Below are 17,872 nucleotides of genomic sequence, written 5' to 3'. Positions count from 1 at the left end.
TGAACACAGTGACTTCTAAATTCCTGCATCAAAATCTTTTTGCCATGTCTTTTCATTGCAGACTTAATTTTCTACCTCCTCCACAGATATCTGAGGAACCCACTCCCTCTTGTGCTTTGTCTAAATTTGCTCCCACCTAAATGCATAGCCATTATCACTAGATCTTCCTATAGTCACACAATACCTGTTGGACAATGGATCCACACATCTCCCAGCAGGTAACAATACAAAACCAATGTGTAAAATGAGTCAGACACATTAGTCATAAATTGATAATATTTTTGCATCTTCCCAATTTTCCAAGGAAGAATAGTATCTAGATGATTCCCATGTCATTTCTTTGACCTTGCTAATGCAGTATTTTCTGATTCCAGTGATTCAGCATGCTGATGCTGTGTGTCTCCAGCTGTTGGAAGGATACTTCTTTTGCTGTCATTATGAATTACTTGGATGTACTTTTGAAGTGTTTCTTCGCTTTACCAGTCTCTATTGATCCTTTTCCATTGAGTGTCAAGAAACTGCCTCCAAAGGCCCAGGTTGCCAGGACTCTCTGCTCACTTACCACATTTCTTTCACTTTCATGTTTTCAGTTCAGCTGTCTCTTACGCTCACCATGATGATGAGCATGGCAACATAGTCAGTTTCCTTCACATCCTTCCCAAACCTCTTTACTACAATGTCTTTAAAAAACTTCAAAACACATAGGTTGCTATAGGCACCTTCTCTAACATAAATACGGGCTAGTAGTTTACTAGTTTGCCACCTTTTTTTTTTTTTTAAATAGGCAAATATAAGCATTTAGCGGATAAGCACACTTTCTTCTTTTATGCGTAGCCGTGCAGTAGGCACAGTGACACAATCAGCAAGTGCAAAGTGCCATCCCTGGTGAAAAAAGGCTGTGGAAAACCCGGCCCAAGTGGTACCTCCCGGCTTGTCCAGGGTGGCCCCGCGGGGCGGCTGCCCGCGGCCGTTGCCCGGAGACAGCGACGCGGCCGCGCCGGGGCCGGGCCGAGCCGAGCATGGCGGAGCCCAGCAGGCCACCCCCCGCCGCCGGCCCGCAGGCCCCGCACGCCGCCTTCTTCGGGCCCGTGGCACGGGGCAACCCGGTGGTGGACAGCTTCGAGGCCGAGCTGCGGCGCGTCCTGGGCTCCCTGCGGCGGCTGCGAGGCGCGGGGGAGGCCAAGCCGCCGCAGCACGACCTGCACCGCCACGGGTAGGGCTGCGCCGCCGCCCCCTGGTTCCCGCATTGCCGCCCCCTCCGGGAGCCGCTCGCCGCTCCCTCTGCCCCTGCCTCGGCTCCTTTTCTCGGCCGCACTCCTCTTCCTTCGCTCTCTTCCTTCAGCCGCCCTGCGGGGCTGTCCGCGCCGCCGCCCCGCCGCTCCCGGGCTGCCCTCTCCGGCCCGCCGGGCACCGCCACGGCGCCCCGCACGCCCCTGCTCGGCTCCCTCCTCACGCCGCAGCCACGGGCTGGGCTGGGAACCCTGCGTCCCCTGGACTGGGAGATAGCCACGAGTTTGTTCGCCGAACAAACTTCCCCAGCAGTGTGCCAAAGGACCGGCAATCCATTTCCTTTTTATTTTTTTAGGTTTTCATTGTAACGAAAACCCCTCAGAAATCTGAACACTGCTTTTTTTCCCCCTCCAGTACTTTCTACACGTCAGTGCTTTAGGGGAAAAGCACAAGGGGCTGTGGAAGTTGGCAGCACCACTTGTTGGTTCTGTCAGAGCTGCCTGAGCTTCCTGGTGGGAAAATCCCTTCACAGTGCTGGAGGGACTGGCAGCCCACCAGCGTGTGCGGCTGTGTGCGAGGGTGAACGCTTGTGGGCACGTACATGCCTTCAAAAGTAGGGCTACACCAGGATAACGCCACACGGCTCTTTTTGTGCATATGTCTCTGTCTACGTTGGTATATTTTTATACACATAGATGCAGGCTGAGCATATGGCAAGTATAATAGTGCATATTTGTTTGCTCGCATACATGCATATCTGTGGGTATGCATAAGTCGAAATTTTGTAATGCAGTTAAGATAGAGCAACTGGAATCAGTGTATGATTCATAGTGCATGCATATGTCTTTTACAGACTGTGCATTTCTCATGTAGCTCTCCCTGCTGCATTTTAAGTACATTGTGATATAAGAGCTCAACTACTTCTGTTAAGATAAATAGTTCATTTTCTGTTGTTTTTATCTGAAGACTACTCTGTTCTAAATTTACAGGTCTTTAACATAAACCTCACAAGTTCCCCAGGTTATCAAAAGTTCATTCAAAAACAGCATAGGAGTTAGGTTACGGGGTGGTTACCTTACCACTTAGGTGCAGCTTCTACCCTTGCATATTTCACTCAGTAGTTTCCTGGAAGCAGTCCACAAATTACCCTACTCTGAAGGAGGTATACATTTTCAGAAGGTACTCAGATTCTGCAGCCTGGCCTTTGTCTGATCTGGAGATCTTTCCTATTCTAAGCTATCTGGATTCCTAATTTGTTTATGGGGCATGTTCATCATCGGATCTAGGCCTAGATGTATCATGCAGGTATCAGTCTCTAGGATTTTGCCTCAAGTGTTTTGAATCTCAGTATGTTGGCTTTTTATGTTGCTTCAGCAGCCGAATTCAGTGCTTTGCTATTTTGAAGCCTTTTTGTAGTTTCTGACCTTGTTTTTCAGCTTTAGCTGATAGGTATTATTATTTTGAAAGCTATCCTCTCTAGGCCCCCTGAGAAGTAATACTGCTTGGCTGCTTCAGACACTACCAAAATTGCCAACAATGATTCTTCTATGTGTTCTTAGTATCTTCTGGTTGGGAGGTGGCCATACTGAATCTGACCTGTTTGCAATATAGTGCCACGTTATCGGTTTTTGTGAACACTGTCTCCAAACTTTTTTTTGCTTCACCCTCTCAAATATTTTGACCTAAGTAAGCTCAGTCTTATTCAAACTTGTATTTTGTGGATGTGACCTGTGACCGTGCATACTGTGGTTGGCACGAGAGCATGTTCATCATGGAGATGAGAACTGACTCTATCAAGGTCTTGGTCCCAGAAGTCACTGGTGGTAATGATCCCTACCAAAATTCCAGGGCATTGGGAATGTTGTGTAACACGAAGCTCCCAGTAGCTCTGCATCCCTAGGCATTCTTCATTTGTATAGGGACAGTACAGAGGTAGAGGACTGGAATTCTGATTATTAGCATATATTCAAGCAGCTAGCAAAGTCAAGACTATTTATCTGTGATTGTGAAATTTCAGGTTTTTTTCTCCCTACTGCTTCATTGTTAGATAACTCAAAAGTGGAGCATGTGCTGCTTGCAGAACTAGCCTTAGTCTGGCTTGTCCCAAGAATTTCTGAAGGTAATGGCTATTACAGATGCTTTCCTAAATGTTCTAAAGACTTCTTGCTATGTCACATGTCCAGCTATCTTTCCTGGCATGGATTGAGATCAAAGTGTTCTTGTTCTTCAAGCAACAAGAAAACCAGTTTCCACGTGGCAAGTATGTTCAATTTAGAAAAATAAAATTATCAGCTTCATTCATCCAGCTCTTTCAGCCTTTGGTGTTTATAGGTGAACAGAAAGGCTGTAATTTAGGCACTTAATTGTTCTAATGTAGGAAACAAAAATTACTAGGGACCTGCACTGGTATCACAAATCTTTTCAGTCAGAAATAGCAATCAAAAGTAATTTTTCCTCAACTAAACAAGTTGTTTTGCCCCATTTCTCTTGGCAGCAGGGCCATCAAAGCATTACCTTGACATATTGATTTTATCTCATCTTGTGTGGCTTAGCCACTCTTATTTAATAAGACGTCTTTTGATCAGTATCAGAGAATTCTTTATACTTGTAGTAAAGATTTTAGCCACGTGGGCCTTATCCTGTGCACACTATTATGGGTTGACCTTAGGGAATTTTTTTCTATTACGGCTGGGGATAAAGAAATTTCATCTCTGAGCTCCAACAGTCCACTATTTTTTGTAAGACTTCACTTGCTTAACTTGTTACTCTGGTGTCCTACAGCTTGTTTAAAGGAAAGGCTGAGGAGTTGTTTGGGAAGTGTCTCACTCTCCTCTTTTGTCTGTGTCAAAGAAACATTCCTGTGTCATGAACTCACTTGTAGTTAGTCATGGCATTGTAGCAGAATCAGTTTACCTTAATCTTCCCACTAAAGCTGAAAGTCTGGTCAGGTTTGTCACTGCTTTGCTAAACCAGTTTTTTACAGATTTGTTACTTGTTTATTATATCGAAGAATCTTGTGTGTTAATATGAACATTCAAAACAAAAAATGAAGATGACCATTTCTGGGGACTTTGATCAGTCTTAAAGAAATGTACTAGTCTTACCTTTCCAGAGCTTTATCCAGGGTCATTCTTGCTATCTCTTTTCCCCCTTCTTTCCCCCCTTCCCCTATAATATCCATCAAATCTCTTGGTCTCTGAAAGTCTTTTCCTAAATTCTTCATTTAACAGCAAAGGAAACTTTGCTCAGCTGCCTGACAGATTCCTTTGCTTTGGAGCCTCTTTGCAGATACTGGTGTGGAACATTTTTCTCAGTATAAGGAGTCAGTACCCACCCAGGCTGTTAGTTGTTAGGGATGGACCAGGAGGGACTCAATCCCATTTAGGAGGAGCGTTTCATTACATTGGGCTGTGGTTTCCTTAACTCCTTAAAAATGCCTTAGAACATTTTATTCTGATTGTTGCTTTTGGCCTAGTTTGTGCTGTTACTGCGTTTTTCCTTTAGGATACACCTCTAGGATGTCCTACTTATTTCCTTGCTGCTTACTTTCAAGAACTGAGAATTGTGCTGGGATGATACTTTAGAAAAAAAAAGTGTTATGATTGTTGCAATTCTTTGCCGTAAAGATCATTTTGACAGGTTTCTCATAAATCCATCTGTCTCACCTTGAAATGTGAAGGTGGCTCCCAGCTTTCTGTGTGAAAAAAATGTTATTTATTCTGCTTTTTGTTTTAATTGGGAGTGTTCTTATAAGCTGAAAAGAAGAGCTGTATGAGAGGCTCTGAGAATGCATTCCAAATTCTTGAATGTCAGAAGACAGTGTAAGAGTCTTGCATTCTAGTCTACCATCCCAGTCTTAAGATATGTTGAAAAGTTCCAGCCACCTCACACCAGTAAGCATATGGTTTATGCATGACAATTCAGCTAGAAGGATATTTTTCTTTAATATATGTATTAAATTTCTTTATAATTCTTTATAATTTATAAATCGTTATAATTTATAGTTTATAAATCTTTATAATTTATAATTTCTTTTAAATATATATATTTAATGTCTTTAAATGTTAATTTATCTTTCTTCAGTTGTTTTCTTTCCTCATAAACTGCTACCTATAAATAATTTAGCTGTAGCGGTTTCACAGGGCACTCTGTTTCTGTACAAGTGATTTGTTAAGAGAATAAGTAAGAGATGCCTGACACTGTGAATGTTGTCAATACTGGTAATGATTTGCTAAGGGGATTCTTTAATGAAAAAGTCCCAGTGCTTATTGGCAGTCTATCTGATCAGTTACTGTTTTTCCAGCTAGAATGTAGCTTTCTTAAACAAGTGTAGTGTGGGGAAGTTGTACACATGAGGGCATGAGGCCATCAGACCACAGCTGGTAGGCACTGTAGTACTGGCACGATGTAGTCAGTGTCTCTGTAGCAGAGGGAAACTGCTTAGAGTCAGTTACCATTTGTGTGAGGCTTGCTGGTTCAGCAAAATAGGCAATTTGTTACACAAAGGCATCCTTGATGACAACTGTGGCTAGAATAATAGACAGAGGCAGCAGAAGAGCATCATAACTATTGCCATAAAATCCTCTCTATTTTAGCAAGGGTGTCATTTGGCTCTCTCTGAATCCTGCCCCTTACAATTTAAAATTCCCGAACATTTCTTCTTCGTGATTGATGGTCTAACTCTGTATACCATGAGCTCTGCATAACATAGGTCTATATACTCTATAACTCTATGGTTTATTCCATGGCTACCAGTTCTCAAGGTTGCAGCTACCTGACATATGTTGTTATTTTGGGAATTTTTCCTTCTATAACATTTGTTGTTTGCAGTCCAATAATTGCTGTGAACTGTAATTCACTGAGTCTAAGATATAAGATTGTTGCTTCAGACAGAACCTTTTAAATACTAGCTGAAAGTTGAGAAAGATTTTCCACTTGTGACTGTGCTTGAACAACACAAGAAGATTAATACTAAGACATTTTTTTAAGAATTTACATGGGAGAAAATTCATCCTATTTAAAATGTGTGATAAAAACTGGTGACAGAAATGAAACCCAGAAATGTCCTTGTCTGCCTGTTAAATCTGGTTTTAATGATCACTTGTTTTGAAATGTGTAGAAGTTCAAATAGATTTGGAAGAAAGGAGTTCTCACAATTTGAAGTCTTCCTGATTTGTTTACTTGTTATGACAGGTCTACTGCCAGTTTAATCTGAAACCTTTTCTCCTGTATCTTTTTTTTTTTTAGAGCAAATACTTTGTTTAACATTTGGATCAAATATAAGCCACGACTACCAGAGTGGTATTACAATGAAAGACTTGTGAAAGTTGGTGATGCCCTTGCGCAGATCAAAGTAAGTCATTTGAAATCAGAAAAATTCAATCGCAGTCTTTGTTTCATTATGTTTCTATGCTACTTTAATTTTTAATGATGTTTTACTGGAAGCTATTTACAAAGTAGCAAAAACTTTTACAAAATAATTCCAGTGAGAGTTGATAGTTTGTATCTCTTGCTTTTTATTGTAAAATTGCCCTGATTTTTTAATATTTTTCTATATCTGTATTTTCTGTGCACCCACTGCCTTTTTAAACACCCCAAAATCTTTCTTTAATATTTGTTTGATGTTTCAGCATGGTAGAGTACAATATCTGACTATGCCTTCAGATGCTGTTTAAGTACAAATTGACAATGGTAGAGCAGTTACACTGACTCAACTCAATGCTCAGTTAACCAAACATGAATAAAAAGAATTGTCAGGAGAGGAACAGAGAACAAGAACCAGAGTGCAATTACACATTGTACAACTATATGTATTGGTGATGCTCCTGCATCTTGAATTATGTGTGCATTTCTGGTCTCCTTAAAAAAGGTAGATCACAACTAAAAGGGATTCAGGAGCTAGATTGTTGAAGGCTGAGAGTATTTGGGGGATGTTTCACTATATGATAACTCTGTTTTTATACTCTTACTTAGTCATCTGTTACTGACTACTGTTAGAGATGGGATGCCGGGCTAGTAACTGATGATCTAACTCAAAAAGGCAAATATATTTTTATATACTATTTGTCCTTTGCGATTCCTGTGAAAAAAATCCATCAAGGGTAAGCCGTTTACAAGCTCAGTGATATTTGTGTCTGAAGGTCATGTCATAAAATCTGGGGCTTTCAAGAGTAGTTACTAAACAACACTGAGAAGCAGCTCAGAGATGTATCATTAGAAAGCCAGTTCTGTAACTTCTACTTATTTTTTTAACATAATGGGAATAAAAGAAAATAAATAAAAAGAAGAGGGCGTAATTGGAAATGTATCGAGGTGGTCTGAGGGGGCCATCTTTATGAGGAACATGTCCAGTGAAACTTTCTTTCACTCTTATGTCCTTTGCTTACGGAATGCAGCAAGGAGAAATGCTCTTTGTGCCCTTTATGGAGAGTGTGTACGTGTGGCTGCTAGGTGAGCTTTTCCGCAGGCCGCGACAAAGGCAGGAGTATCATGCAGATGTTATGAAGTCTTCTATATCCTTCATTGCATGTGCGCTAAAGAATTCCATAAAAGTGGCCTGCTCCTGAAAAAAGAACAGCCAGCTGAAGCTGAGCTTCAGCAGCACTCATCACTCACTGGTAGGCTGAAGAAGGCATGTAGAAGAGTCCATAACTGTGGAGCCATTATAATTGAAGGTGCAGACTCATGGTGTGGGTTTAGACATACAGAAATTCTTAAGGAAGCTTGAGTAGCAGCAGTTGCTAATAGCATCGCCTAGACAATTCCATTAATGTTTTCTTCATGTTTATATATTCCTAAAGTTTTCATATCTTCTGAGCCCTAGGAATTGCTGGAAACATTACATGAAGCTTTTAGTGCTTGGGAGAGGCTGTTCTCGGTGTACTCAGTAAGGCTATTTCAAAAGTATCAAACGCTGCTCTTTGTACTCTGCGCTGGCTTCCTAAAGCAGCACTCCAAAATAGTTTGGTCCTTACATTCAAGGTGCTTAATGACCTGACCCTAGATTGCCTGAAAAAAATCCATGTTTCTGAGTAAAGACTTCTGCTTGCAACTTCAGTCTTCTAGTGTAATGTGTTTTTCTACAGCAAAGTTATCAGTGTTGTTGAAAAAGTTGTTTTGCTGGCCAGCCTAAAACTTTGAACTTTTTTCTTTTGGAACTCCCACTTTTAAGTGAATTAATTTGACTTAATTTTAGAATGAAAACTTAGTTTTCATTCTATTTTTTCCCTGAAAAAAATAAATAGAAACAACAGGAGACGGATGTTGCAAATTTCAAATGCATTACAGGAAGGATGAATGTGGTGTAAAACCAAGGTCTCTGTAGGTGGGGTAAAGCCTATTCTGTAAGTACCCCTCTTGACTCCTCGTTGAAAACTAGTATTGAGTATTTTAAATTTTAACCTGCTCTTACATGATGTAATACTTAATGATGTGTAGTCCTTAAAAAATAATTATTGCATATGAGTAGTCAGTGGGTAAGCACCAGCTTAGCTTTCTGTCCTCCTGCTATTTTTTTTAGTGCCTTTAGATTCCTTCCTATAATACATATACTACATGTTTCTTAGGACACACCTAAATTCATTAAGTCATATATCTGGAAATTGCTTAGTCCATTAGTCATCAGACGATCAGCACTGACTCGTTTTTTCCCCGCCTCCCTGTGTGCCTGTATCTGCCTGTTATCTTTGGTCATATGCACATATTTTAAACTGTTAGGAGAGACTTTACCTTTTTGTTATGTATCAATAACTATCGTAATGGTGTTCTGATCCACAGCTTTGGATTCTAAGTTTTATCACAGCCTGAGTGTATGTATTAGATTACATAAGTGGCTGACTGCCCATAGCTCTCCATGGAAAGTCAAAGTTTCTGTGTATGGCTGCAAAGAGGACAATAGGGCCATGTGAGCTGGACTCCTCAGATGATTAAAAATTTAAGGTGTCACTGTGGTGGAAGGAATTTATATTGAAAAAAAGAAGGGAGTGCAAGAAAATAAGAATTCTATGTGATTAGATATTAAAGGATCATTTTTACCAGCAGAAATTAGTTACTTTTTCCTCAAGAATGTATTTTGTGTGTGTTCTAGAATTAGTGAAGTTGGTAGAGAAACCTAAATGTAATCCTTGCTGCAGGAAGTGGTGGTGATGATTCAGTAAATGTCACTTCCAGATCTGAGTCAGAGCTGAACCATAGAGTCAGCATGATTTTAGAGTGGTTTGACAGGCTGCTGGGGAGCTCTATTTGGAATGAGACATGAGGCTCAACATCCTCTTAAAGACCCAGTGGCAATTTCTGGTCTATTAATGCTGATTTCTTGGCCATATTTAAATTCCAGTCTTCACTTGTTTCAGTCTTTTTTAGTGCATCTTACTCTTCCTCTCTGCTTAAAAAAAAGGAAAAAGCTTTGACAACATGGAAACAAGGAAGAGAGAAATGATTATGTCTATATATTGCTAGTAAAGTTCTGCATTATGGAGTACTTTTTTCTAAAGTGTAGTATCATTGTCATTACTGTTGCAAAGCCGCAGAATATTCCAGCAACTCTTTGAGTTTGTTATGTTAGCCCAGGACCCTGCTTTATAATTGTTCTCTGATATGTCGTATTTATGATTAGAGTAAACAAAACTCACTAAAACTTGTAAAGCACAAGTAATTTTTTCAAGTATTTCAGCCTTTCATGTGCTGAGTGTTCACACTGCATTGCTGGATATTTGTATGAAACTATAGTGCTTTACTTCTGGTTGCTCTTTCACATTGATACTTTGCTATATAAAGATTATAAAAAAATAACATGTTTTATAGAAATAGAAATGTAATATGCAAACAATAAAAAGAACATATGATCCGTTTTTCAGGAGTATAAGTTGGCACTTCTGCAGTGCTACGAAAGATACCTTCAGCAGTTCGTTTCTGTAAACCTTGATGATGTCATGGATGATGCACATCGCTTTAAATCTGCCTTTTTCCCAAATGGTTTCAGAGACAAAAATGCAGCACTTACGGTAGGTTGTGGGTTTTTAAAATTTTTCTGGTTAAAGACATTTACAGATTCAAAGTAAGTAGCCCAATGTATCCTCCACAAATGTACTTAATATGAATTATATATTAACATTGACTAATCTTTAATAGTTTGTTGATATAAATTGCATTGAGATTTAATGATCATATGTATGATACGAACATCTGGAGTTGGTGTATATTTTTAAGAGGGTATAAGTGCTTAATGCTTTTGTGACAGAAGCCAACCACCATCAACATAGTGTTAAAAAAGCAGTTTTCTCTGAATGCGGTGTTCTGTAACTGCTTACAGCAGTTTTTGCTCTGAAATAGTTGCTATTATCCACTGTCAGAATCAGGATGTGGGCAAAATTTGATAAATGTCCTGCAATTTTGGAAATTTCTGTATTGGATGATCTAAGAACCAGGCAGAGTGCAAGACAATTAAAATGTTCTCCTGTATTTTGTACCATAAGTGTGGGAAGTACGACTTGTAATGAAAGGTCATGGCAGTTAAAAATGCGATGTTATGTTTTTCACAGCTTATTTGCTCACTATGAACAAAGAGGGCAGAATGCTGAATAGTTTTCTAAGTGCTTTAAGCTCGAGGGAGCTGAGTGACGTTGAAGAAAGTATTTCAGTTGATATAGGGGGAATGCAAAAAATGTATTAGATTTTACCTTAAGCAGTTATTTGCTGAGAAGCTCTACTTTTTCATACTTTGTTGGGTATTTTGAATTAACTAATGCAAGTTACTCTGTGATCAAGAGCAATGAACAGAAATGGTAGGCAGCTCCTGTATATTGAGCTAATCAAATTCATATCCTCGAGTCAGGGTTAGAGTGTAAATAGGCATTTAATGAAGAGAAGAAAGCAGACTGTTTGCTTAAAAGCTGGAAGCAGATGTCATGATAGAAGAGATACTTGGTTTGTATTATGTTTTTTGTTTTTAAAATATGATTTAGCTTCCTAGAAAGAATATGATCAAAGAGTATGTTAGTGAATTTTTAAAAATGTTTTGTAAATAAATTTGAAGTTCCAGAGATGCTGTTTTCTGTATGTCTACCTAGACCTTGAACCAATGCTAGTGCCAAATGTTATTGCAAGTCTATACCAAAATGCCTGTTTTGTAACTTAGACTTTACAGACTGAGATATCCCTAAATTTTCAGATATGGAATCTAGTTTGGCAATGATCCCTACAATTGGAAATGGAAAATGATAATGTCTCAAATCATTACATCTAAAGGCTTTAGATGTAAAGTTTTTGGCCATGTTTCCACAGTTACCTTTTTTTTTTAATGAAACACTAAGAAAATCATAGAAATGGAGTTTCAGGGATAGAAACCTCCAGTTTCAGTGAATTAACTACAAAAAAAGATTTAATTTCAAATGTTATCAGGTTAGAAGGCTTCTGAGAGATTGATAGGTACTGACTGGTTGTGTCCCACTTAGCTCATTTTCTCACATGTTGTTTGTTCAGCTGATGCTGTACTCCAGGCATGACTGAGGTCACATTACATTAGGTATTACAAGGAAGAGAAGGAAAAATCTGTCTGTGGAAGAGAAAAGTAACAGATGAGAGTAGAAATAAGATGTTGGTGATATAGATGGAGAAGTGTAGAAAAGTTCAATGTCATGCTGATTTTTTTTCTGGTATGCTTAATCTTTTCCTACCCACCATTTTGTTGTACTTTGCTGACGTGAACAGACATATGCTTATATTTTAATTAACTTTATTTATATTTCTATGTGTTTTAGTTCCATGCTTTGCAAGCAAGAAATGTTTGCATTTATCAGATGGTTTTCAGCAGTGACAGAAATCTTCAGAATCAAGAGTCCCTGCAGACTTGTCTCAGTGTCTTGACCTCCTTACGACTTACTATGCAAGTGGCTCTACCTCAGGAGAATTTGTGTTGGCTTATCTACAATGGTATCTCAGGCTTTCCATTTCCATTTCTTTGCTAAGCAAAGCTGTGAAGGGAAACTTTTATACATGCTCTTTGAGGTCAACCTAAGGGTCATGAATAAATCTCTAGTTAGTCTTCAATCACAGTCGGGGTTTTTTTTTGTAATTTTTTTGTTTTTTCAAGTAGAAGGGATTTTAAAATTAAAATTTCCACAGTGTGCCTTTTCAGGTGGACTGTTGTAAAAGCATCAGCTTTTTCATCATAACTGCTTAAGAATATACTAATAAAATCAAAAGTAAGGACATTTTTGGAGTGAATCCTGATTAGCAAAAAAAAACCCTCAAGATTTTTCTATCAATAAAATGTTTGTTTTGATGAGTTCATTATGTCTTGGGGTTTTTTTGGTTGGTGGTTGGTTTTTTGTTGTGGTTTTGGTTTGGTTTGATGTTTTTTTGTTTGCTTGTTGTTTTGGGTTTTTTTTAGTTTTTTTTGAAAAGCGGATTGCAGCTCTAAGAGTAGAAAATTATTGTCTGCTGTTACATCTTTGTATTTTTGAAAGTATTTTGAAGGGAGGAGTTGTTAATAAAACTATTCTAAAAAATACTGTATGGCATTTAAGAATTTTAATCCCTATGTAAGATTTTAGGGTGTTGCTTGTAAATGCTTGAATTAGGAAAAAATTGAGAAAAGAATGGAACTTCTGCAAAGTATATACACAGAGAATAATTTATCAAGATTTTAATTTCAGGAACAACAACAGTATATTTTTGCTTTGAAAGGCAATGTTATTTAGTCAAAAGTAAACAGATGAGCATGAATTTCACAGAATCACAGACTATTCTGAGGTGGAAGGGACGCGCAAGGATCATCAAGTCCAATTCTTGAATGGCTCATACAGGGATTGAATTTGGCATTATTAGCACCACGCTCTAACCAACCAATTACCATGGGCAATTGTTGCAATATAAATTGAGGAGATAATATGTTCTTAATTTCATTTTGAAAAATGTACACTTTCTCTGAGCTATGATTGGTCAAAACTCTTATCCTTTTGTTTTGCCGGGACTGCTGTTGCCCTCAGTCCCTACATTTGAGGTGTGTTTGAGAAGAATTAAAATTAAAATATACTCACCTGCCATTCTTACATCCCACTGCCTGTGTGTGGGACAGGTCTCTGTACCAATCCTAGCCAATAATCTACTGTAATTAGAAGTAGGATTTTCTCAGATTTTCCCCAGTTCCTGAGCATTTTTCTGCAATTTCAGACAATAGATTTTGTGCCTCATTACACATTTGACTGATAAAAAGAAATCTTCCTAATACTTGCTCCATTCGAGCTTATTGGGATAATAACACCCTTCTAGCTATGACAGTTGACATTGTGATGCCTCCCGCTGCCACAGGTGTCCCTTTCTGAACATTCATACCGACAGAAGAATAGGCTTTTTTTTTTTTTTTTTTGTCTCCCAGAATTGCAGTGTCTTTCTTTTATACTTCTAGGACTGATTTTTGAAAATTTGATGACATTGCTTAAGTCAAGTAAATTTTTGACAGGTTTTTATTTCTAAGTCATTTTGATGCTCTTGAAAACTCTACTCGCTTTCAATTTTCTTCATGTCACTTATCATACTTAATATCACGTAGTATTGGTGGTGTCTGCCAGGACAGTGTTATGATGGACTAAAAGAATCATGTAAGGTAAGGTCTGTGAGGAGAGGTAGTATTTTGTTTTAAAGAGCCTAGCATTTGGGGATGAAATTAAGATTTGTTTTTCTATGAGTTACTTAGTAAAAATTTGATACAGTAAATTCTTAACATTTCATTCATACATTATACTGCTCCACTGTGTAGGTATTTTTGAAACTAATATTGCAGAAGAATTTAATGGCTTCATCTTCTCTAAATTAGAAGTTGTTAGAGAAAAATCATTAGTTTTTCATTCGTTTAATGAAAAGTCATTAAATTGTTTTTCTCTGGAAGTAACAGCCCAGATAATAATAATAAGATTGAGTTGCTTAGCATAACAAATTTCATGTAGGATTATAGAACTTTCCTGTTTATTTATTTTAGTTTTTTTTTGCAGGTGCTATCCATATTTACACCATATGCAGACGTTTGATGATGATGGGTCAGTCTGCTAAGGTAGGGCAAAATAAATAGAAGGGGTTGAAAAATTTGCAGAAGTTTAGAGAATGCACCTGTGTTTTGCATAACACTGTACCCTGACTTTTCAATTTCACTGACATTGTCAATAGTAGTACTTTTTCACAAGGAAATTAAAAGTCTGTGTTTCAAAGTGGTTGATTTCTAAGCCCTCATGCCTTCCTGAGTCTGCTCCTTCCTCAGCTGTGGAATGAAGCCCAGCATAATGTCTTGCTGGACACTGAAGTGCCATATGTTAGGCTGTTTCAGAGGATTCCAAGTGCTTTATTTTGCACATCTAGGTATGTCCCAAGAATTGGTCTTTTGTTTCTTAAAATGTGGAAATGTACTGACACCTGGTGGCTAGGGTTTTAGTTGTAAATACTTGATAAAAATAACCTGGCCTTTCCTCCCTCCTTTTTCTTTCTGAAAGTAGTTTTTGTTTCTTAGCTTTATTCTTTTCTCCTAAAACTTGAACAGAATTTGAATTAGCCTTAATACAGTATATTTTCTTATGCGTTGTTTTATTAATCTTCCACTGAGCAGGAAAAGTTTTTTACCTTTGAACATCTTCTATTAAAAACAGAAGTGATTTAGCACCTCCTTTAACATATTCAAGTTTCCTCTCTACAGGAAACACAGGAATTGATCATCAGTATTTCAGATTCTTGAAATCCAGACTAAAATAAAATTTGTATATTGACTTAATTTAGGACTAAAGTTGTGCACATTTTATGTACCTCAGGGAACAGCTGACCCAAAGAAAAGGAAGGTACAGATACTATTCATTCAATGGAGTAGGACTAATTGTTATGATTAGATTACTGCAATGACTATGTTGCCCTGCAAGTTAGGGGCCATAAGTCCGGTTCCATGGGTATGAATTAATGTAAGCACAGGCTTTCACTGCAGAAGACAGACTCCATTGCTTCCCAAATAAGCTTGCTGATCCTGTTGAAAACTGATCACTGGAGCTGCCAGAAAAGAGAGGCATAAGTCTCAAGATAAGAGCGGATAAGAGAGAAGGGCAGGACCTCTGTCTGGTGGCAAGATTATAGTGAACTGGCATGGTTAAGGTAGCTTGGAGGCTAAAATATAGTGCTTGACCACAGTTTAAGATAGAAAAAACCCAACAATATGCAGGAGGAATGCTTTTTATTCAATAAAACATGTTAAAAAATTAATACAATTTCTGTGATTCCCCCCCCCCCCCCCACCTTTCATTTTGTTCTACCAGGTGAGGGTAAGTCTTTGTCCTTTAGTAATAGTAAGTATATTTATGTAGGTTAAAATGCATTCATTTTGAAATTAGATTTCTTCAATACAGGTCCTGGAATACTTACTGTGGGCCAGTGTATGTATGGAATCATCCATTCCACTCTTATCTGTGCATTATTTGACATGGAGAGCCACCCTGTATACAGCAGTTTCTCAGTGTTATTTTGATTGTCAAGCTGGCATTCATGGAGAGGTATCCTGATTTATCTTCTGTGGCATTTCAGATGCAATCAAATGGGAAATATTTATTTAAATATTCCTACTTATTATCAGATAATATGTACTTAGAGTTCTGTCCATATTCAAAATTTTTGCTGCAAAGTGGAAATGTGTCTCAACGTGTAAATGTGTAATCAACTCAAATGCAACAACACTTTGTAATATACTCACGGTCACAGACTTCTAGCATGAAACACTGGCCAGCTCCCATGCCTATATACAAAAGGTGTTTTGCAAAAGTTTTGCTTTCCTTTTCAATTGTTCAGGATCTGGCTTTCATTGGAGCTCTTTGCAGTTGTATAAATTCAAGAATAGTATTATTCTAAAATTAAATATCAACATACAGAATATGAACACAGAGTATCTTTTTTATTTTTTAAAATTCTTTGGGCAGATATTTGCTCGCCGTGGTTTGATTAAAATTGACGAATTGAGGCAATTAGAAAATACCAGTTCTTCTCTCGAAAATACAGAGACACAGAAGATTTTTAGAGAGGCCACTCTAAAGGTATCACATCCTGCGATTCATTATAAAAAGGCAGAGTAGTTACAATCTCTATGAACAGAACACATCACATAGTTATTGACTTACTTTTTTCTTTGTGCCAGATGTCAGTGATGATTTTCAAGAGAGCAGTATATGAATCCAGAAGAAAGTCGAACACTCGACGTGAGTCAAAACTTAACCCAAGAAAAGCAGTAGATGTAAGTCTAACATTTTGCATAATACTTTTCTTCCTTTATTTTGTCATGTGATGAAAATATAATTCTTCAAAATATGCATGGTACTATACTCAAGCAGAAAGCTTTATTCTTTCAATTTCATAGTTAACAGAATTTATTAACAAAACTCAGAACAAGCTTGAAAGAAGGGAAGATGTACTAATTATTACTTTAGAAAATTATCAGGAGAGATCTGCATGGCTTTAAACTACATGGCTTTAATACTCTCCCTCATAGTTTCTATTGTATTATTTTTGAAGTGAAATACCATGCAGCAGTGTGTCTGGTTGCTATGAAATTATTAGTCTTCCTAAGTACTGTACCCACTTAGCATGAGGCTTTGCTATGCCTCTGAAGCATGACATTAATAACAGCAATATATTTTACAGTAGTTATTTTCTGTTTTGAACGTGTACTTACTTTCTAATGGAGAAATGTTTTGAAGAAAATTTTGCTTTATTGCAAGTCGGTTTAGATGTCACAGGGCTTAAATTACCTTTTCTTACTTAGTTGTCGTGGCCTCGCACCTCTACCGAGCAGCTGCTGGTGGAAATGTTCGATGGTGCTGCAGCTCAGTTCCTTGCCATCCTGGAAGCACTGTCTGATAGTAGCAGGAGTCTATTGCCCCCTCATCCACCTGTTCCTGATGAAATTGCAATTCGTGATGTCACTTCTGAGCTTTTTTCTGCAGGTCTAGAAATCCTCTCAGGTAACAGCTTAAAGAAGCCAAAATGGTGTTGTTGGTGAGGAGCCCAGACCTCCATTTTATTTTTTCTTTTGTATTAAAAAAGAAGACTGTGCCTGAAGGTATATATTTAATTTATAACAGTAGCACCTTAAAAGCAGGTAGTCTTGCATATCTTCATAAAAGAGAAGATAAAAATCTGGGTTGATCTCCATGGTCTATTATAATCAGGAAACATCTGCAGTAGTTCATGCATATATTTTCTAAGCAAGTTGGAGTTCACTTTCTCTGTAGCAGCCTTTACAGGCTGTGCTGTGCCATGTATATATGGCTAAAACAATGCTGTTAACACACCAGTGTTTTCGCTACTGCTGAGCAGTTCTTGCACAGCCTCAAGGCTGTCTCTCCAACCCTCCTCTCCCCAAAGGCCACTAGGCTGGCGGTGGGCAGGGGGCTGGGAGAGGATGTAGCTGGCACAGCTGACCTGAACTCACCAGACAGCTAACCCACACCAAAACCCATCCAGGTCAGCAACTACACCTGTAGCCAAGGGAGAGGATGGGGGGATTTCCCAAGCAACTGCTACACATCTGGAAGCCTTGCTTTCCAGAAGGTGACTGGGTATCTGCCCACCTATGGGAAATAGTGAATAAATTCCCTTTTGTACTTTGTTTGCAGTCACAGCTTTG

At 38.4% G+C, this 17,872-nt stretch overlaps 1 protein-coding gene across 1 annotated transcript in view; it reads left to right on the top strand.

The window, feature by feature from the left end:
* Positions 1-1,019: 1,019 nt before the first annotated feature.
* Positions 1,020-17,872, top strand: part of CFAP54 (cilia and flagella associated protein 54) — a 107,203-nt gene continuing 90,350 nt past the window's right edge. Inside the window, exons 1-9 of the mRNA XM_048302155.1 lie at positions 1,020-1,213; positions 6,478-6,583; positions 10,086-10,232; positions 11,988-12,159; positions 14,220-14,278; positions 15,606-15,749; positions 16,170-16,283; positions 16,385-16,480; positions 17,009-17,207. Coding sequence (XP_048158112.1) covers positions 1,020-1,213; positions 6,478-6,583; positions 10,086-10,232; positions 11,988-12,159; positions 14,220-14,278; positions 15,606-15,749; positions 16,170-16,283; positions 16,385-16,480; positions 17,009-17,207 — 1,231 coding nt within the window. The remainder of the gene's footprint in view (positions 1,214-6,477; positions 6,584-10,085; positions 10,233-11,987; positions 12,160-14,219; positions 14,279-15,605; positions 15,750-16,169; positions 16,284-16,384; positions 16,481-17,008; positions 17,208-17,872) is intronic.

The sequence above is a fragment of the Corvus hawaiiensis genome, chromosome 4 (genome assembly GCF_020740725.1).
Source record: "Corvus hawaiiensis isolate bCorHaw1 chromosome 4, bCorHaw1.pri.cur, whole genome shotgun sequence".
In the NCBI taxonomy this organism is placed as follows: domain Eukaryota; kingdom Metazoa; phylum Chordata; class Aves; order Passeriformes; family Corvidae; genus Corvus; species Corvus hawaiiensis.
Note: the sequence above shows the minus strand (reverse complement) of the source record. Positions and strands in the feature narration are given on the sequence as shown.